Source organism: Periplaneta americana, chromosome 14 (genome assembly GCF_040183065.1).
Source record: "Periplaneta americana isolate PAMFEO1 chromosome 14, P.americana_PAMFEO1_priV1, whole genome shotgun sequence".
Taxonomy (NCBI): domain Eukaryota; kingdom Metazoa; phylum Arthropoda; class Insecta; order Blattodea; family Blattidae; genus Periplaneta; species Periplaneta americana.
The window spans coordinates 108,967,776-108,991,065 of record NC_091130.1 but is presented as its reverse complement, the minus strand read 5'-3'; the positions used below and the strand labels follow the sequence as shown (position 1 = coordinate 108,991,065).

The 23,290-nt window shown below is 36.1% G+C and overlaps 2 protein-coding genes across 2 annotated transcripts in view; both read right to left on the bottom strand.

The window, feature by feature from the left end:
• The window catches only part of LOC138713647 (dynein beta chain, ciliary-like), a 206,356-nt gene extending 205,249 nt beyond the window's left edge, over positions 1-1,107 (bottom strand). The window contains exon 1 of the mRNA XM_069845903.1: positions 990-1,107. The gene's annotated coding sequence lies outside the window, so the exon portion shown is untranslated. The remainder of the gene's footprint in view (positions 1-989) is intronic.
• LOC138713019 (dynein beta chain, ciliary-like) lies at positions 280-22,379 on the bottom strand. The gene is made up of 5 exons (XM_069844702.1): positions 22,221-22,379; positions 17,907-18,143; positions 8,814-9,010; positions 990-1,129; positions 280-641 (listed from the first exon to the last, which is right to left on the bottom strand). Exons 1-5 carry the CDS (start codon positions 22,377-22,379, stop codon positions 280-282), a joined length of 1,095 nt encoding a protein of 364 aa, XP_069700803.1.
• Positions 22,380-23,290: the final 911 nt, after the last annotated feature.

Here is a 23,290-nt window from a genome sequence, read left to right as displayed (position 1 = left end):
TGGCAGACGCCATCCCCATCTTAAGGTGTTCATACACTATGCATTGCAGAGTGATTCTGGCAAGTCCTGTGGTCACCTCCAGTTCCGAGAATGTGAAGCACCTGTTCTCCAGAATATGCCGCTCCACTCTAAAGATGTGACATTCTTCTAGAACTGGTTCCCTTCTCCGTTGATGTGCGGCCACGTTTCCAGCCATCCACCCAGTTGTACATGGTTTTTCGTAATGGTGCATGCTCACCACACACACTGTCACCAATCGCCTGTGAATATCTGCAGTGTTTACACCCTCTTTTCACAGAAACCACGTCGTCCAGTGCTGTCCTTGACGATCATTCTCCATGCTGTCCACTCATGTAATGATAGCAGTTGGGGAAATGTGCTGTAGTTTGCAGGAATTACACTCCTCTGTATCATGCTCACAAGGCGACAGTCTGGGACCCCAGGTGCGGGCAAAGGAGTGTGGGGCGTCAAAGGATATGTTGGGTCGACGATTTCAGGAAGACCTTTGGGAACCGATGGACAACGGCCGCCAAAGAGAGGACAGTGTGGAAGCAGCGTAGCATAGCATTGCAGACCATCCCTCAATGAGACAACACACAGAAGAGTGCATCGCAGAGGACCAGAGAGCAGCAAGGGAGAAACTAAAAGAACATGTGGAAAAAGTGTCACGACTTAAAGAAGGATCCTACCCAGCATGGCTAACCGGGATCGCCTAAATCAGCCGCTTTTCTAGGAAGAGGCCCATGCACTGAGGGGACATTATAGGTTGAACTTGAACTTGTATCATGCTGCCATCGGCAGACCAATGTACTACATGCTTGCAACTGTAATGACTAGTCAAATGGCAGACCAAGAATGGTGGGAAAGTGTAAATCAATATGGAACACCCCTCGTAATTAGGCAGTAGGATACTCCAGACACTCTTGAGGTAGTGCTATGTTTTAGTGAAGTACGAGTATAAACAGAACTATTAAAATTGAATAACATACCAAATCTTGGTGTTGGATTTGCTTCTCTAGTAAACGCACAAGAGGAATCCTCCTTCAGAACATCATCTATTTGTGTTGCCCATTTTATCACAACTTCCTCGATAGCACTCTTGAGATATAGATCAACAGTTTGACCCTCACTGTCAGGCAGTAATAATAAAAAAAAACAGTATTATTATATTAGTTTACAAACATTTATGATACTGTATCCAACAAAACAAAATTACATACATACTGTAGTGTATATTTTTTTAGTTGGTAATTTAACGACATTCTAGTAACTACTGGATTATTTAGCATCAATGGAATTTGTGACAGATAGTATTTTGCGAGATGAGGCCAAGGATTTGCCATGTGATTATCTGACACTCACTTTACAGTTGGGGAAAACCTCGGAAAAAGCTCAATCAGGCAATCAGCCCAAGCAGAATCGAACCCACGCCCAAGTGCAGCTCTGGATTGGCAAGCCTACCTACTACCCAAACTATGCCAGTGGCTCATAGGGTATCTCGATTGTCAGTTATTTAATGATCATTTGTGAGGTTATGATTTATTGTCACCCAACCGTTTGTTCCTGCTGGTCCTTCAGATTTCTCGTAAGGTTATAGCATTTTTGGAGTAACAGTGACAGCAAGATGGTGTTTTGGCAAGATGAGGCAGAGAATGCGTCATGGATTACCTGACATTAGTCTTATAGGTGGGGAAAACCTAAAAAAAAACCCAACCAGCTAATTAGCCCAAGCACAATTTGAAGCTAATGTCCAAGCACAGCCTCGAATCAGGAAACATGCTCCTTAACCATTAACTACTATTGAATTTAAATACTATTATAGTCACAATCATGCCATATAGTATCTCTCACAAAATTACAAAAGACAATTAACTTATTTCTTTTTACAATCACAACATAGCCTACAACATAAAATATTGGTTTACTAAAAACAATTGGATCTTTAGGTTTCATGGATATAAGACGTGTCATCATCCTTGATAATGATGGCTGGTTGATTGACCTCTAATGTTCATTGTAAAACCCCGTAATGTAGTGAATTAATGCCTTAAGAAGACATTTGTGTGAAAATGCATCACCTTGTTCAATTACTTGCAGACCAAAAAGTTCTTAAGTTACAGTTTGCAAATGTTATAGGTTTCTTTATATTGCTTTCCTACAGTCATATCAAGTTTCTCAGAATTTTTTGACGAGTGGGATATTTATTTTAACTTGTGTTCACTTATTATAATAATGACAAATTTAAGAAACATTGTCTCTGAAACTGTTCAACAAAACGTTTGCAAACGTGCAAAACCTCTTAAGTCCTAAGAACGTTCTTAAGACTTAAGAGTTTTATGCACTTTTGACAACGAAAGATAATTAAGATTTTGTCTATAAATTGTCATAATGTAGCTTAACAATTTCCCGCAAAAATATTTCATTTGCAAATCTGTGATGATTTCTTTCCAAAATGTTTATAGGTTAGAACAAAAAAAAAAAAAAAATAGGCTACATAGCTTCGTTTTCTCTCTTAACAAGAAGACTCTTGCAAACCTGTCAAATCATCAATAATAGCTCTTCATGAGAGTGAGTCTGGAGCTTGGTTACACGCATTACCATCTCCTCACATCCTTCAAAATAGCAATGGCTTTACGCCTTGGTTGTAAACTCTGCCAGCCATACCAATGTATTTGCGGAGGAATTGCTGATATTTAAGGCCATCACGCACTCAGCTGTGCGAGGAGCAAGGGTAGCATTCCCAGTAATACATCACTCAATGACATCATTAAAAGATCTCCGACTTCTTGTGGAATCCCATCTCTTTTGGAACCACCAGGTATTAGTCCCATGGATGGTAAATGACCCGATGGTCTAATCTTACTTCCATGGTCTAGAGGAAAATCTTTAATTTGGGACTCCACTTGCATTGACACTATACCATCTTACTTGCCGAATACCTCCAGCTGCTGAATTAGCCATGAAGAAAAAAGTCAATAAATATGCACATCTTTTAGACAATTATATTTTTATCCCCTTTGCTGTGGAGACCTTCAGTCCTTGGAGTCATAATGCTAAAGTTTTGGTATCTCAAATCAATCAAATTTTGATCTCCATTACTGGTGATCGTCGTTGCACTAATTATTTGCATCAATGCTTAAGTATAGCTATTCAACACAGAAATGCAATGAGCGTTTTAGATACTCTTCCCGAATCCAGTCCTTCAGACGAACTTTTCCTTCTTTGAAATTTATGAAATACTTCTGTAAATCTGGACATCATAATTGTTTCACCTTGTATATGCTCATTTTGTTGTTTATGTAACTTATGTTAAAATAACGTTCTATGTTATTAATGTATTAATGTTGTTCAGTTTTGTTAATTAATAATAGTTAACATATATCTTCTTTCTCCAATATTTGGCACTTCCAATGGTCCACAGATATCATTATGAATCAAGTCTAAAACATTTTCAGTTTTGTTGCTTCATTGTGTTGGAAATGCCTTCTTAGCCATTTTCCCCATCACTGCTTTTTAATAACATTGTTCAAGTCAGATATGTCCTCTTTATACAGTTCTGAGTCATTTGCCCCAAACATAGCAAAACATTTTGTTCCTTTCAGCACATTCAGTTGGCCAAGGAAACCTGTTTATCACGAGAACTGAAATGTCCTTATTAGATTTTTACCTGTTAACAAATTCGGTATTGGTTTTTTGGTTTTAAATTACTTCGCTGCTCATGGGTTAAATTACACAGAGGAATAGTCTTCAGAAAATTGAGTACTTTATTAGATTCCCGTACACTTTTATCAGTCATACTTATTGAATATTTCAGATTACATATAAAAAGAAAGAAAAACACATTAGTTAAAACTGCACAGCAAAATGCCAAAAGCGAAAAAACGCATCATCAGGCCTACAAAGACTAAGGTGGATGCGAGCGTACAAAGGAATCAACACTATGGGAACTAGGGAACAGCTTATGCGCGTGCACTTTGCATGATCCCTCGCTGTAACTTATAACAGTAGTAGCAGTGTTCACGGCATATACCAAACTTGACTGGTGTATAAGCAGGAATAAAGCATTCGGAGACTGCCAAACTCAGAGCGGGAAGTCATATTATTGTCTATCTCTCTCTTTCTCTGTCATAGGGATAATATATTATGTATTTGTATGACTTGAGGCTTTCCCGGCATTGGATGTAGAATAACTCTTCTTGGGTTCTCAGCCAGGTGAGTTGGAGATTTGCTCCCAAGTTTTCAATCGCTAGCTCTGCTGTCATCTTCAGGGAATGAAGATGATGCAGAGTTAGCCATCGAAAGCTTGGAAGCAAATCTCCATTCACCTGGCTGAGAACCCGAGAAGAGTTATTCTATATTATGCATTTGTTATATTTTATTAAATTAATTCAAAAGCAGGAAACACTAGGCATATGGGTTTTTATTGATGTTACCCCACTGGTAATCCTATGTTAAGATCTTTCCTTATCATTTTTTATATCTCATGCAGTACTTTTCTCTTGAACTGGAATATCTTTATTTAATACCTTCCAGCAGTTTTCCTTAATTAGCAGCAATTTCAGTTTGTACTTCCAGATACTGTAGTTATTGCTATTTAACTTCGTTATGTGTGTACTTATTAAATTTGACATCTTTATCTTGATTCTTTTAGTAATTACAATTGAAATATATCAAATCCTTATTACGATACAAACACAGGGTAAGACCAAAGTCTCCATACAAATGGTGATACAGTCACTCTGCAGCACTATGTAATATATATTAGATATGTCATAACAAAGTGACATGCACTCCTGCTACTCACAGCTAACACTTGACAACACATTTTCTGGTGTCAGAAAAATCTGGGTCATTCGTTTACATGTTCAGGATTACAACCTGCGATCAGGATCGTTCTCTGTTAGATGCTGCAGCAGGTGCCATTTGTTAATGTGCAAAATGCGAAGGACTCCTTTCTTCCCTCTCTTCACCATTGCTGCCAGCACCATCATTGACATACCATCATCTGTTGCAGTCTTTGACTGCCCAGATATGGCTTCGTCCTCAACAAAACCCATCCTTTTGAATTTCTGGATCAGTTTGACCACGGTATCGTGAATAATTTGCGTTTCATGTGTCTCATTAAAAGTCTGTACTACATGACGAGTGATACTAGTCCCTGCCAGAAGTATGATGTCAATCCACTCGTTCTTTGTTAGGGCCATTTCGCTAGTCTGGCTTAGCTACTTGAAATGCAAATAGAAAACCTACATCACTGTATCATCGTTTGTATGGAGACTTGCCTCACTCTGTATTACCTACTTGCCTCTGTTATTTTGCAGGTTGAACTGGGTCCATAACCTGTTAGAATAGTAGGCTTATATTTTTTTACTTCATTTCTAGATGTAGAACTTTAATAAATTACTCGCATAATTGAGAACAACAACAATACTCGTACAATGAGTGAAATACACAGATACTTGACATGGTTACCTAATAACAAAAGATAGCCCTCACACTCAAGTGTTGTAGGTATACCCAAAAGTGAAGACGAATAAAAACGCTAAAAACTTACGCATCACTCTAATAGAATTCTAATCAAAAGTCCTAAAATTACAAGAATTTATGACAAAATTGCATACACCTTCAAAACACTCTTGGAATTCTACACTGAACATAGGCCTTTTTTTAATTAAATTGAATTTAATGGAGGGGGCACTAGGGCCCAGCACTGCGACCTTGTTCAGATCTAGCCCTCTGGTGACACATTCCCAAACTCACACCGGCCGACCACACTAAGATTCTCTGGTCCAGGTTTCGAGCAGGCAACCCAACTCGTCCCTAGGCCAATCCCCTCCATGCGCCGCTGGCCGGCATTCGGGAAACGCTACAGAATGATAATGAAATGGAGAAATGGTGACAGAATTATGTAAATGCCTAATTTGGGGACAAACAGGAGAACTCTGGGAAAAACCCCAACTGCGACCTTGTCCGCCACAAGTGTCACTATGGATTTTTTTCAATGAATCGAACCCGGGCCACTGCAGAGGTGAATGTAGGCCTACTTAGGTACTGGTACTTAAACAGCAATTCTCTGAGTCGGTACTGTAAAACAGAGCTCAGAAATACCAGTGAGTTTTGTTAGAACGTATACTTTGGTCCACAACTGGTCATTTAGCTAGAGAATATGCATATTCTTTACAACTGCGTTACCAGAGGTCGACGAATATCCATATTAACAAAATGCATATGTGCAAGGCATACCAAAGGCCTGAACAAACCCAACCTAATGTCACTGATACTAGACATTACGAAAATTCATTTTCTACGCACTTACAAAAACGCTTAGCTACATACAAGGCATGCGATCCCGCACCTCCGCCGGCCACCACTTTCACAGCCATATTCAACCCTTTATTCGGTGCGAAATTGATGTCGGCACTCAATGTTTCTTTTGTTTATGGTACACATTACTCGAATAGACGGCAAGCACGTAAATACACTCGTACCATAACGTGGTAACGCAATAGTAAGTTTACAGAAACTGAAACACTGTCTCGGACAGAGAAATAATTAATTATACTAACCAACTGCCAATATTTATGTAGTAGTAGTTTGTAGGGATATGATCTAGGGTAGGGACCAAGCGAGGTGGATCAGACGACGAGAGTATATTGGATAAATATCCCGATTTCACTGCGCATGCGCTAATCGTCTGTGCCCCGATGTAAGCATAAAATCGAGTTAAAGTCTGCTCTAAAGCTGTCTGAAAGTTTTTTAACAAGGTATGTGACAAGGTTAGTGGGTTAGTTGAGGGGATATCTACGTGAAGTGAGGCCGAGAAATAATATGTGAAAAGATTTCAGTGAGTTAAGATTTTGGTCTCAACGTCACTTAGATAATCCCTCAACTAATTCATTAACCTTGTCACATACTGCGCATGCGCAGTGGAGAGCCGAGGGTGAGATTTATCCAGGAGCGGCTCGTAGTCATGTGCTATTGCGCTATAGAACACTCGTAATTATGTTAAAATAAATGTTGTTGTTGATGATGTAACCGTGAGTAATATTATTCAGTAAAAACATTACGAATCGGCTCATTTTTCAGATGGCGTTAGATTGCAAATAATTATGCAGTGTGCTCAGTCTCACTGTAACGAGAACTGCGCGCGCAATCAATGTTTACGTAGGTTAAAATACCTTTAGGCGAATGACGTATTCTCCCAGCATTAGCACGAGAAACCGATCAGCACTCAGCAGTGCGCTATTTTCCTAGTAGAATCCTTAACCTGGGTTTGGTTGGAAGCATCAGTAGTAGCGAGTGAAGTATTCTTGATCTGCCAGCAATTCTACGAGCTGATACCGAACTTACAATCAAGTTTAATAATACTCATTCTTCACTCGCATTATAATAATGCGCGTCGAGGAAGAACTACTTTTATTATTTCTTCTCCGTCCTAGAAAAAGACGTGTTAAATATAGAAAATATTGGACACATCGGATTCTTATTCAATGAGTACAGTAAGGCTAATTTCACTGCCTTTTTCATGAGCTTCGAGCCCATGAAGATAATTTTTTTTTTCACTCCTTCAGAATGTCAGGGTTATCATTCGATCATCTGTTGGAAAAAATTATAGACAGTGCAGATCAAGAAAACTTTTTTCTGAATCTTCTGAAAGGTCGGAGAGAAAGAAAGCTAGGAACATACTGCAGGCCACCGGCGTCAGTCGGTTGAAGTGCTAGCCTATCGATCCGGAGTTGCGTGCGGTCGTGGGTTCGATTTCCGCTTGGACTGATTATACCTGGTTGGGTTTTTTCCGAGGTTTTTCTCAACCGTAAGGCGAATGTCAGCTAATCTATGGCGAATTCTTGGTTTCATCTCGCCAAATAACATCTAGCTATCACCAATCCCATCGACGCTAAATGACCTAATAGTTGATACAGCGTCGTCAAATAACCAACTAAAAACACATTGCAGTCTCAAAACAAGGAGTAACTTCTCTTTCTTACACAGTTAAGCTTGAGAGATCAGGGAAAGAGAGATGATGCTAATGTTGTCAAGTAAATTACAATTACTACACCAAGACGTGCCACAAAATAAAAACAGCGTACATAAAGCATATTCCACTAAGCCCTGAGAAAGCTTTGCCTTTTCTTAAAAAAGAAATATGTTACCTCTAACTACTGTACAAAGTTCGATCAAAATCTGTTAGATAGAAGAAAACTTATTAAATTTGTCTAAATTCACTCCTATAATGGCGTAGTTTCCTTCATGCAAATATAATCAGAGTTTTTATACCTATACAAAACAAATATGTTACCCTTAACTACTATACAAGTTTGATGAAAATCTGTTTCGTATGAGAAAAGCTAATAATTTTACCTAAATTCACCCCTACAATGGAACAGTTTCTTTTACACAAGTGTAATAAAAGTTTGTACACAAAACAAATATACTATACTACCTGTAACTACTGCACAAAGTTTCATGAAAATCTGTTAAATAGCAGAAAAGTTATTAATTTTCTCTAAATGTACCCCCTATAACGCGTAGTTACGTTTATACAAACGTTGCACGGTAGTTATAGGTTGTATATTTGTTTTGTATACAAACTCTGATTATGTTTCTATAATGGAATCTGCCCTTATAAGGGCAGAATTTAGAGAAAAATTAGTAACTACACTCTTACAGTTTACATGGACAGCTTAGCCTATTATTTGTATTTGTCTATTTTCTGTGAAGATGTGCGCAGTTTGAGGATTGTTTCGACATGATACCAAAAACATTTACCTTGTAAATAATCTAATGAACCAGTAAAATGAACATTCACTTGCCTTTCTATAATAGTTTGCTCCACCTCGTGCACTCTTTCTATTCCAACTGGCATTGGAAGGAGTGTTTGTCCATTTATTTTGCCTCGTACTTCATACACTATATTCTTCAATTCATATACATGTCTCATAATATCGTCTGCTACAACTTTTGGCCAACTACGCTGATTTTTTGGATTAGATAACAATGGCACAAATACCTATAGAAAATAATAATAAAGCATTGAAAACAGATAATGATTTAAAGTTAAATGCGGACAATTAGATACATGTATGTATTTAAAAACCTTTTCATTTAAAATTTAATAAAAACCAAAGTAGAAACTACTAACAGATACCAAAGGCATACTTGGTAAAATTATATTGCAAAAATTTTGTCATGAAGATATTAAGTATTTAGTTTTACAATATGTCCACTAAAATTTCCAGCTATATAGGCTATTAATTTATTGTTTTCTATGAAACGGATAATTTGATCAAAAAATTCGGTGAAAGTATTTGGCATGTGTTATTATGATTGATATATTGATACTATGTTTTCTTCTATTTCTTATTCTTGCTCTATTTTTAACTAACTAGCGGACTTACTCGTGTTAATTATGTAAGTCTGTGCGGCTTACAGCTGTTTCGGTGCTTCATCACACCATCCTCAGAGTAACACGAGTAAATCCGCTAGTTAATCAATTACTTATATTCAAGTGTTAAAAGTAGTGTACGCAAGATTCAAAATGGATTATTTTTAACGTTGAAAACGTCATTATTCGAGGGTCACTAGGACGAAACTGACATCTTCGCGTAACACTGACGCATCTCCGTCTTTGGATGATAATAACGTAATTATTATAGAAATATGTTATACATAAATAAAAGAATAAACATTGTTCTATAAAAAATATGTTTATTCTATTCAAATATAGAATTGTTCGTACATTGTTAAAAATATAACACCCAAAAATGTAATACTTTTCCTAATCTTAAATAATTTCAACTGCTTCCTACGGCTAAACAGTAAAAGGCAGATTGGGGCACATTGCGAATGAAAGAAGTTAATAAATGCGACCTTTTCAAAAATGCTAACCATTTTGATCCCTCTCCTACGAATTAGGAGTCAGGAACTTTTCTGTCTGGCTTACTTTACATTACTCAAAGCATGAAGCAATAATCTTAACAACTGCAAGCGGGTGACATCACGCACATTATTTGTTGGAAGCAATTGCGCAGAATATATAAGACTTATAGGAAAATAAAACATGAAAAAAGGAAGTTGACTCCCAATTTAACAATAATGTACCAAAACGAAGAAAGACTAATGCCCAATATGTACAGTTTCCCTGAAAAAGGATGAGACGATTGAATATTCCTAAGTCTCAGATGTGAGACACTGCGCATGATCGGAGACCAGAGCACTGATACACAAGATAACGAATATTGAGTTACTTAAATTCAGACTATTTGGTTTGTTACTAGCATCGTTCCGAAATTCACTTCAAAAACTGCAAAAAATATGATAATATTACGTAAATGAAAGATAAATATATACATAAATCGTGTAGTTAAATCGACAATGGACCTTCATGACTAGATCGACACTCCACACAGAAAGGAAAGCTTTCATGTCGTTTCAATAGCTCAGACGGTAAGACTTCTGCGTGTTGTGTAGAAGAGTGCGAGTTCGATTTTTAGTCTATACAACGATTTTTTTTTGTCTAAATAACGTTGAAATAGCTAAGTAACGTTGAAATAGAGTTTTACAAAGTCCTGAGATTAAGTGTTAATGATCGCAAACAATACAAAATTACAAGTTATAATATTATAAACGTTAATCTAATGAATGCATTTATACACACACATAAACAATGTAAATGCATATATATTAAAAACTAACAATTAAAATGAAATTATAAAAATATATATAATAATAGACAAACTTTTACAAAGGTTTAGAGTCCTTAGGCTATGTAATTTGTTGAGTAATTATTACAATATTTTATTAATAGCTTTCCCATATGTGTAAGAAATGCACTCGCACAAAACAATTTTTGTTAAAAGTATGGCTTTAGGTTATTTCATTCTCACACCTTCAGTTAATTTTAACTATTTTATCTACGTGTTTGCAATAGTGTTTAATTTAGTATGCATTCAATTTTATTCATGTTATGATTGAATGTAAAAGCACTGTTGCAGTTATTGACTAATTACATATATTAATACTAATTATTAAATGCATCTGTTAAGTAACCAATTGCAGTATCTTTTGCAAAATCTTTAATGTTTAAGTTGTCAATAATATTTCTGTACTATATACTATAATACGTTAAAAGAATTTGCAATAGATTTGGGATCCTCTACTTTATAATCATTGGTTTTTAGTGAAAAAATATTTTCTTTCTTAGGATATCTACAAGTTTAAATTTAATAATATTCCGAATAGATTTAATTGCATTATCTGAATTTTGTACTTTCCTATTCAAATATATTCTATTTCCCTCTTTCATAATTTTTGATAAATTACACTGTACTCCTTGCAGTATTTAAGAACTTGAGGATCATTAAATTGCAACTCATTACATATAGATTCTTCTTTTTAATACATGAGATTTTGAAGTCCCTGCGTTATCTACATGTTTTTACTTTTGAATTTTTTCACAACATTGAGTGGAGAAAATCCACTGAAGTGATTATGAAATTAAGTGAAAAATGCAATACATTAACTCTTAATATCAGTAGTACCAGTATCATATACGTTTTTCCAAGATTCATTTGGTAGACATAAATGTAAATAATCATTAGATACAACATTTACGATCCTTTCTTAGTTTTTAAATTAATATTTTGAAATTGTTCAGTGACATTGGAAACACTTAGGATTTGTTTATCATGATCAGACAAGCCATTGATTATAGGTTCTGTCGAATAGGAATTCAGTCTAATTCTGTGTACAAAACATTTATCAATGGCTGTGCTACTTCAGCTTAGATTTAATTTGATTAGTTTCGTAACAGTTGGACTTCCTGTTATATCCTGTTATTTAGATATTTAATTTAGGGTTGATTTATTAACTCTTACTATGCAAGATGTCTCTTATTTCAATAATTCTATATCACGTTAAATAGTCATTGTCTACAATAAAGTATTATCGTCATCCCTCATTTCTCATCGTAATGGCGAACCGACGTGACATGAGACAGCGAGTTATAGCTCTAGTTGAGGCTGGATATGGGGCTAGATCTGCTGGCCGTTTGGTCGGTGTTCCTGGAAGTACAGCCGCGAGATGGGTTCATCGTTACCAAAATTTTGGGGAGGTCGAAAATCGCCCTATTCCTGGGCGTCCGCGGATTTCTTCATTGGAAGAGGATGCTCTTTTATTCGAGACAGTTCGACAGGACCCCTTTCTGACTGCTAACGAAATAAGAGCAGCATCTAACTTTCCCGGCTCTTCACAGACTGTGATCAGCAGGTTGAGGAACCGCGGTATTAGGAGCCGGAGGGCTGCGCAAATGGAAATATTGGGGGAAGCACAAGCTGTCGACCGTCTTGCCTTCGCTACCAATCGAGTGGATTTCGATTGGAGAAATGTAATTTTCTCCGACGAAACAACCATCTCGAGTGATTACGAAGGTCCTGTCCGTGTCTATCGTGAGGATGGTCTTCGACATGATCAGCGCTATGTGCACCGACGTGAAAGATCGGGGCGCTTTAGCATATCGTGTTGGGGGTGGATGTCTTACGATGGACCTGGCGTTATAGAACGCATCGATGGCCGGTTTAATGCGGAAACTTACGAGCACATTCTGGAAAATATATTCCTTCCCTCCGCCCGAGAACGTTTTCCCGAAGGAACATTGCTCTTCCAGCAGGATAGCCATCCCGTGCACTATGCTGCAAGCATTCAAAGATGGTTTCAAAGGAGACCCGAGATCGAAATCATTAATTGGCCTCCGAAGTCACCTGATTTGAATGTCATCGAAAATTTATGGGCGGAATTGAAAAAGAGAAGGATAGCCACCTATGCCCACCGACGCCCTCGAAATCGAGACGAATTGTGGGATCAAGTTGTTGACACCTGGGAAGATCTCGCCGGGGATCAGAACTTATTCCGCAATCTCGTGACATCCATGCCGGATCGACTTAGAGCTGTAATAGAAGCTGATGGCATTTGGACAAGATTTTAAGTTAACAGGTCTCTTTTTGTTTCTTATGATTTTTGTTTGAGGAAGAATACTTTTAACTTCCAAGTAAGATTTATTTTTTTTGACGAGGTTCAGCCCACTTGTAAGACCCAGAAATTGGGCATACATTATTCCATATTTTTCGACAAATTAGACAGTCGAGGAACTCTGAACAAATTAATTACACCTCAATAAAAAAAAAGTTTTACCTGGGATCGAACACGAGACGTTTCGGTTATACAATGGAACCGGCACGCTACTATATGAGCTACCGAGACAAGACAGTGATAGCAGCAGTCCAGAATGTAGATCCCTTAGCAGGTATTTGCCATTCGGTACAGTGAAGCAATGATATTTTGGGACTCGAGCTATGTTGTGAAATCCTGGCCTTAAATGGCAGTCTTCTTCGTGATCCTTATTCTGGTCCTTGTCCTTGTTGTGGTCCTTGTAACAATTCTTGTACTATCTGTCATGTTATGTATCCCTACGTCGATATCGAGTGAACCGCGCTGTAGAACTTTAACTTCCGACGACCAAGAATCGTCTCATTCTTTTTCAGGGTAACTGTACGTCAATATAAATAGTGCAATGCCACAAAACCTAACGTTTAACGTTATTAAACATTAATCTTGGAACCAAGGTCCCCCTGATCATTTTTATGGTATTTTTGAGAATAATTACTAATTTCATAATAATCGTAAAAACTGTTTATTTACTTTCTCAGATTCTTTTTTGCTATAGACTAAGGTAATTGATCACCACAATTCTATAACTATTTTCTTTATACTCACGAAATATTTTCTAGACTTTCACTGTTTAATTTTACCGTATTATAGGTTGAGATTTTTGTGTTGCTGCTAGAAAATATTCCTTCATATATTCCTCGTTTTATTGCTGGAAATCCTTTAAACATATAATTGTCTGATCATTTTGTTGAAACTTAAGAGCAGTGTTTACATGACGACTGGCGCACAATAGGTAAACTAGGCACGCTCTTAAGAATGGTTCCTCATATCAACAAAAGCACGTGATCGTTTCTGATATATCATTGATGGTTCATTCGCGCATAACATTTATGGGCGTGGTAACACACAGAATAGTAGGCCTACAACAAGAGGAGTACTCCTCCTCTTGGCCTACAAGCAGGTCAGTGTTGAAAATGGACGTGCATTTAGAAATAATATAGGCATAATTTTTTTCCTTAAATAAGTTGGTAATGTGAAAAGTTTGAATTTGACGCGATTCCTCAAACCTCCTTCTACAGCATAGACAAATAACAGAGTTCTACAGTCCACTGCAGTAACAGCTTCCTAAGTCAACAGATGAAAGCAGTGCATCAGTTTAGAAAATGGCTGACGTCGAAGTACCAAGACAGCGTGCTGTGATAGAATTCCTGAATGCGGAAGGTGAAACGCCCATTCGCATTCATGAAAGGCTAAAGAAGGTTTATGGAGATGCAACAGTGGATGTCAGCACTGTTAGACGATGGGTTCTGCTTCATCTGGTTGAGAGAAAACCCGGAAAAACTTCAACCAGGTAACTTGTTTCAACCAGGATTTGAACCCGGGTCCACTCATTTTACGGTCAAACAAGCTAACCGTTATTCCACAGCGGTGGTCTACTTGTCCCATTAGACATTTGGAAAAAGGTGCAAGCTAGAGTAAAGATTCCTATCTTATTTATGGATGTCTTGATGTTGTCTATTACCCCTGGTCTTCGAAGACGGCATTTAGTATTTACTCTGTATAATATTTCAATTATTCATACTTTGAAATAAAACTCATGCGTGTAATCAGGGTGCTAATTACCCCCCCCCCCGTTGGAAAGTTATCCCCCTTTAAAAAATTCATATTAACATCCCCGCCAGAGTTAACTTCTATCCCCTCCTCGCAGAATATAATTGTTTTAATACGATTATATGTACTTTATAAAGTACAAAGTAAGCAAAGAAAATAATATTTCTGTATTATCATTACCGGCAAGCTGACAACAATCAATAAATTACTTAGGAATTACACATCTTATCTTAAGCCTATTCACGGATAGGCCTATTATTATTATTATTATTATTATTATTATCATTATTATTATTATTACCGGTACTACTATTACTATTATTATTACTATTACTATTATTATTATTATTATTGTTATTACTACGGTTTTATTATTATTATTATTATTATTATTATTATTATTATTATTATTATTATTTTGCGCAACTACTAAATGTACATAGGCCAAATAGAAATGATCGGGACGAAATTGAAATACAAACTGCTGAGCCATTTATACCCGAACCCACGCTTTCAGAAGTCGAAATTGCGATAGAAAATCTGAAAAAGTACAAGGCTCCAGGTATCGATCAAATTCCAGCAGAATTAATACAAGAGGGTGGAAGTGCAATATATAGCGAAATTTATAAACTTGTACTTGCTATTTGGGAAAAGGAAATTGTACCAGAACAATGGAAGGAGTCCATAATTGTGCCTATTTTTAAAAAGGGGGACAAAACCAACTGTGGTAACTTTCGAGAAATATCACTTTTGTTGACGTCGTACAAAATTTTGTCCAATATTCTTTTGAGAAGATTAACTCCGTACGTAGATAAAATTATTGGGGATCATCAGTGCGGTTTTAGGCGTAATAGATCGACTATTGATCAGATTTTTTGTATTCGACAGATAATGGAGAAAAAATGGGAGTATAAGGGTACAGTACATCAGTTATTCATAGATTTCAAAAAGGCATATGACTCGGTTAAGAGGGAAGTATTATATGATATTCTTATTGAATTTGGTATTCCCAAGAAACTAGTTCGATTAATTAAAATGTGTCTCAGTGAAACATACAGCAGAGTCCGTATAGGTCAGTTTCTATCTGATGCTTTTCCAATTCACTGCGGGCTAAAGCAGGGAGATGCACTATCACCTTTACTTTTTAACTTCGCTCTAGAATATGCCATTAGGAAAGTTCAGGATAACAGGCAGGGTTTGGAATTGAACGGGTTACATCAGCTTCTTGTCTATGCGGATGACGTGAATATGTTAGGAGAAAATACACAAACGATTAGGGAAAACACGGAAATTTTACTTGAAGCAAGTAAAGCGATCGGTTTGGAAGTAAATCCCGAAAAGACTAAGTATATGATTATGTCTCGTGACCAGAATATTGTACGAAATGGAAATATAAAAATTGGAGATTAATCGTTCGAAAAGGTGAAAAAATTCAAATATCTTGGAGCAACAGTAACAAATATAAATGACACTCGGGAGGAAATTAAACGCAGAATAAATATGGGAAATGCGTATTATTATTCGGTTGAGAAGCTCTTATCATCCAGTCTGCTGTCAAAAAATCTGAAAGTTAGAATTTATAAAACAGTTATATTACCGGTTCTTCTGTATGGTTGTGAAACTTGGACTCTCACTCTGAGAGAGGAACATAGGTTAAGGGTGTTTGAGAATAAGGTGCTTAGGAAAATATTTGGAGCTAAGCGGGATGAAGTTACAGGAAAATGGAGAAAGTTACACAACACAGAACTGCACGCATTATATTCTTCACCTAACATAATTAGGAACTTAAAATCCAGACGTTTGAGATGGGCAGGGCATGTAGCACGTATGGGCGGATCCAGAAATGCATATAGAGTGTTAGTTGGGAGACCGGAAGGAAAAAGACCTTTAGGGAGGCCGAGACGTAGATGGGAGGATAATCTTAAAATGGATTTGAGGGAGGTGGGATATGATGATAGAGACTGGATTAATCTTGCACAGGATAGGGACCGCTGGCGGGCTTATGTGAGGGCGGCAATGAACCTTCGGGTTCCTTAAAAGCTATTTGTAAGTAAGTAAGTATTATTATTATTATTATTATTATTATTATTATTATTATTATTATTATTATTATTATTATTATTATATCAAGATGCAAGACAAGCAACTCAGTGCAACCAAGGTGTTGAGCCGTATCGAATGAGGATAATAATAATTTTATGTATGGTATTCTCTATCTAAGATTCTATCCCCCCTCATCAGATCTTAATTCGTACCCTGCGTGTAACTCACAATTCCAGTAATAAGCTAAATTTCAAATATAAATAGGCCTATTTCTTGAAAACCTCTTGTATTACGCTTTCCATCAAACTACTGCTAATTTGGCAGAACATTCGGCTGCATGAATGTTTTTAGTTACGAAAATAAGCTTGTAGTTCAAAGGTACGACGATTGTGCCGTCATGGCTGGACAACATAATGGTTTGCAGGGACTTGTGGGGGATAAATAGAGTTCAGCTTTCTTCGTACATTATTACACTCATAAATTAAACTTGGTACCCTGAAGGATGTTGTTCTGCGTATGTGGAAGTGTTTTATGATTTGGTTATGGATGCGATGCCACATCACAAATGCCAACCACACCTACAGCGACATAAATACAGACATAGAAACTCTACATTTTCAACCGAAAAACCAGAAACTAAACACACTAGACAACAAGAAAATATATAGGCACACAAAAACACACCCGCACCAAATCTTCAACACACAATTCAATTTCAGAACACACATTTTTTTGACTCCACATTACGCTACATAAACGCACCCCCACAGGAAACGGAATCAGAAGGCGCGAAGACCACCCAGTTCTAATGATAGCCCACCGGTTGAAACTAGTCAACAAAGTAACCTAGTTAATTAACACGTGAAAGCATATATATACACTTTATATTCCGAAAGAAACATATATTTTGCACGTAACAAAATTTGGGTCACCTGAATTTTCCAAGTTTCAGTTATAACATACAGCTTACCGAGCATGCACAGTATGTTATTAACTAGAATTCAGGTGGCCCAAATTTTGTTTCTGGATCTGTACTTCAATTTGAAATAATCGCCGTGCATAATAAAATATTCGGCGAGAAACCATACCTCTTGAACCAACACAGCCAATTCGTCAACAGGCTTAGCAGCTATATCTCCAAATATTAAAAGACTTCTAAAATTTTCTTTGGTAATTGCTTCTGGAGATTTCTTAATGAAATAAGATGATTTTCCCTTTCCAGTGGAAACTGGAAAACTGTGTTGAGGTGTTGGTATACCAGAAGCAGATCCCACCATCACAAGCATCTTTATATTTGGATCCTTAAAGAAATCGAAAATGAATTTCTGAAAAATAAAGAAAAGCACATAACATTTTATTTGAAAACTTTACTAAATTCCAACAATAGTCAGACAAAAATGACAAAACACACACTGAGCAATGTGATGAAATTTCTATTAATTCTAATTCACAAGAGGAAAACAATGAGACAACCCACTACCAATTTCAGAATACTGCCTCAATAGATTTTGTTAGCGCTCCCACCTATTTCTGATTCAGCTAAATACTGTATCATAATAGTACATTATGCAACGAGCCTATAATGATAGTAATTAAGACGCGAGGATGTTTATGAAACGAGCGCAAGCGAGTTTCATAATTTTCATACGAGCGTCTTAATTACCATTATAGGCAAGTTTCATACGACTTTTTATGCTCGACCATATTTCTAACTTGAAATTATTCATAAGTATTCATTTTATTCTTATGTGACTGGGGAGTGAACTGACCTTGTGCAGTCTCGTAAATTGTGAGATGTGCGCAGACGCGAAAGTATTGATTTTTTTCCGGCCAACGAATGTCGACGACTTTGATATAACCTAGAGAGTAAACTTGATATAACCTTGAAATTGAATTCGACATTGAAAAACGAGATGACAAATTGAATTTATTTGTATATATTATTTACAATTAACGCTAATTAATTATTATCGTAACAGAACATAACCTTCTGCGACAGTATTGGATTTCCAGCCTGCGTGACGTTTTGCTAGTTTTTTTCGATTGCATATCCGAGAATAATCGAAAACCTGAACTTTAATGAATAGGTGTACTTTAATGACATGCATTAAAGGACTGCTACCAGGTGTATAATTACTACATTTCGGCATGGTCGAGCATAAAAGTTTTTATCTTAGTAAGGGCAAAACACTTTCTCGTATCCATGGTATTAAGTTTTAAGAGTAACGTTCTTTCTTAATTACATCTCCCACATTATATTATATTAAACACTTTCCAGGACGTTTCATTCACTAACATTTTGTTCACTTTTTGTGTCCAAAGATATTTCGTCCACAGGTATAACATCTACTCTAAATTACGTCCAAAAAAGCTACGTCTACTGACATTTTGTGCACATATTTTTGTATAACACTATTACTATTTCGTCCATCTTATTAGTTGTCTAATGCGAATAATTAATAAAAGTATGTCCTCAATATTTACCAACTGAACAAGCATAGCCAGTGGAATTGTTTGAGCAAGTTTTCCTACTTACATTACGCACTTTCCGTTAGAAAAACTGAAATCACATATACCTAATAGAAGTATATTCCTACATTTGAAAACTGCAGCACAAGATATCAATTCGGATTTAATTCCATAATTCATCTTAGTGGACTTAAAAATTAGTAAAATAAATGCTGCTCAAAATAGCAAGATAAAGGGTGTACCCTTCTGACCCTTCCTCTTGTTCAATTGGAAGATGCAGGCGATTATTTGGACCAATTATAGGTTAATAACTGGGAAAACTCCGTTTTAGGAGGTTACTAAACTTTACCGCTGTGCTGGAGGCGGAATCTGGAGTTTCCTCCATTAATCTCAACCATTGTCGCTACTGACTGACAAGTCATCTGATGCATCACTGCCATCAGTACGCGCTATTATTGACTAACAATTAGGAAGGAGGAGGTGAATAGTATATTGTGTCACACTTTAAGATTGACGCATGCGCAGACCAACGGAGTTTTCTAAGTTGTTCCCTCATAACAGACAATTCTCATGATGATGTTCAAGATTTTGTTGATCGAGACAAGGTAAGAGAACGTCTAGCAAGAAGCAGGAGCAACGGTGTAGGCCTATCTCCAAGATTTCCTCTCGCACTTTGGAATGTCTGTGACGGAGCGATAAACAGATCGTAGAAATACCTAATAATTATACTTATGGAGAGAAAATCATTAGCGCACATCATTCGAACATTCGAACATTTTTGGAACACATTCCGAAATATCATTTGTAAATCCAAACAGCAATTCTAGAGTTATTCGCGGAAAATGTAAACATCTGGTACCTTATTAAAAAGGCCCATCCTGAAGCAACGCTAACTGGAACTAGTTGTGAACATAAAAACATTGATGTATAATTCAAAATCAAAAGTTACAAAATTAAATTATATTTATTAGAACCACAAGACGAAAGAGAACATCGGCAACAATAGGCAAATCGTATGACCAAGAGCGGAATGTAATTAACGTAGATTAATAATAAAATTAATAATAATAATAATAATAATAATAATGAAATTTCGAATAGGCCTGCGCACATTTTGTTTCAGTTAAAACAGGTAGAAAATTTTATTATTATTATTATTATTATTATTATTATCATCCCCACCACTACTATCTATCCCTAATAGAGTTCTAAGTAGTTTAATAAATAGCTAGATGGAAAACATTTTGTGAGACGACCATTATTACAGTATGTGTGGCGGACTAGAAAATTACTTTTTTTTTTTTGGCGAAATAAAAAAATGTCTAGTAAGCAAGTACAGACAACATAAAAAAGCTAGAACCACTAGTTCCGCTGCTGATAATCTTATCCTGTCAGTAAGTTACAAAATAATAATACTGTAGGCCTATGTTTTGCAGTAATTCCACTAACAACCAGGATACAAAATGAATAAATTATCCATTTCACAACGAACAAAATTGCTGCTTACGATTAAATTAAATTAATGCGTACGAACTGACTTATATCCAACATTTTATATCTCTTTAACATGCTCTCAATTATTTCTCTACACTTTTCAGCCCTTCAATCAGATTCGGTTTCAGAATGGATGTGTGAAATTTTATCAAGAAAGATCTATATATACTTCAAGTAACGTGGGAATTAGAGAATCGCCATGTCGACGGTCTTAGCCGAAACAATATTCAGATAAACTATAACATGTTTTAATTTTGAAGATAAACCACTTACTTTGTTAGGTAAAAGTAATAGTCGCTAATATGATTAAGGGCGCCCGCAGGATCTAGTCTCAGAGGTAGCAAAATGGTTAGAAAATTAGAAAAAATGGATGGACGAGTAGGGAGAAAATTGAACATGAAAAATAGCCAGTTCTGAAATCTAAAGTATCCTGCGCACGCATTCATAGTTAAAGCATTCGCTTTTGTCGAGGGTTTGAGAAAACAAATGTATCGAACACGTAAAGAAAAATAAAAAATTCGTAAAAAATAAAAATCTCAATGATAGAAATTGCTACCACTGGCTACCTCCTGTGAGCGCCCTTGAATATGATCTCTAAGTCCTCTCCAAACTATGGGAACGGCAAATGGAATTGACTTATGAGTGCCATTCAGCAGCCCTGTAGGTATCGTGAACATCTCCTGTAAGATATTTGTGTTACATAACTCTTGTTTTGGTCTCGAACCTTGAATCCAAAGTGTGCCTTTTTTACTGCAGGAAATAAGGAATTGCGTCGAGATTTTACGGTATATTCTCCACAGATATAACAAAATAAATTCGGCGAATTTAAACACTTACGAGACATATTTGCACTGTAACTAATTATACCTAATATATATAAATCATCATCATCATCTTCACGAATTAGGCCTCTGTAGACCTGTTTCGGCCCCATCTAGCAGTCTTCTTAAAGGTCTTCCTGGTCGACGATGTATATAAATACCGTAATTCCTGTACATACACAAAAATTACAACTTATTTAAATAACTCTATCATCTGAACATAGTTAAATTTTATTAAGAACGCAGTTTAAAAGAACAAATTCGATATTTGATAACTTATGAAATCCAGAGATCTCCAAACAACAGTAACTCACAAATACGAAACTATTACAGAAACTATGTTACTATTGCTATCCTACATTTCTAAATAGTAAATTCCATAAAAGCAGCTATGAATCAGATATGATGTTGAAACAGTGGTATTTGTAACATGTGCAATACACGTGGTTCGCCGCGCCAAAAATAAACTACTTATAATCGATTTTTATTGAAACTTTATGTGATATCGCAAAAGGGATTTGTATAGTGAAATCAGTAGTGGAAAATCATTTGCACCTAAATAATAATTATTAAACATAAATTCTAAGAAAAAAGAATCTGATTATTAAAATATCTTACATTCAATTCCTTGTTTGCCAGCAGTTTAGCCCATTTATCTGGTTTAAGACGGAGAGATCTTTGTAAATATTCGAACATAAAATCCAAACGTGGATCTTGTTCTTCATCGTCTCCTCCCCCTGCTCCACCTTTCTTATCTCCTTTACTGTCAGATGCCATAATAATATTTTTTGCTATTTATTTTCAAAGAGTCTGTTCTGAAACAACAACAGTATTAATACAGTAATAATAATAATAATAATAATAATAATAATAATAATAATAATAATAATAATAATAATAATAATATCAACAGTAATATAAATAGTTGTAACATACTAAATATTAGTTCTTATATGTTTGATCGGATTTATAACTTATTTTTCTGAAGCCGTTTTCTGTTGCATGCTGATGCCTTTGAAGCATGTTAATGTGATCGGTTGAAATTATTAAAAATTATTATGACGGATTAGCGTAAATTGTAACTTTAATTTTATTTAATATATGAATACATTTAAATTTATTCAATTCACGTCATTATCTGTAATTATGGATGTTATGTAAGTGAAGTAAGATGTGGCGATCAGTGGCACTGCTGATAAGAGTGGCTGTTTTTCCTGTACATATTTTTTTTTGTTAATGTATTTGGTTACACAATTATACCACATTTGTTTGCAAAGTAGGATTATTCTGAATCAATCTTTATTTCTCAATATAATCACTCCTGAGATTCACACACTTGGGCCATCGGTGCTGCAATGCTGATATATACCCTCCTTGTACACAGATTCCTCGAGGTCTGCAAAAAAGCCTTCTGCTGCTGCGATAATCAATTCATTTGATGACAATTTCTTTTCAGTCAAGTGCGTTTTGAACTCCTCTTAGAATCCCAGAACACGGACGCCATGACTTCACCAGCCAATTGAACAGTCTTTGTTTTCTTTGAAGGCGGAGAATCACTATGTTTCCATTTTTTCTACTACTGTTTTATCTCTGGTCTATTATTATTATTATTAGTGCTCACAAACCGCCTAAAAAAATCGGGCGTATTTTTCTAAAATTGAGTTAATCCGAAATTTGGCATCGGACGT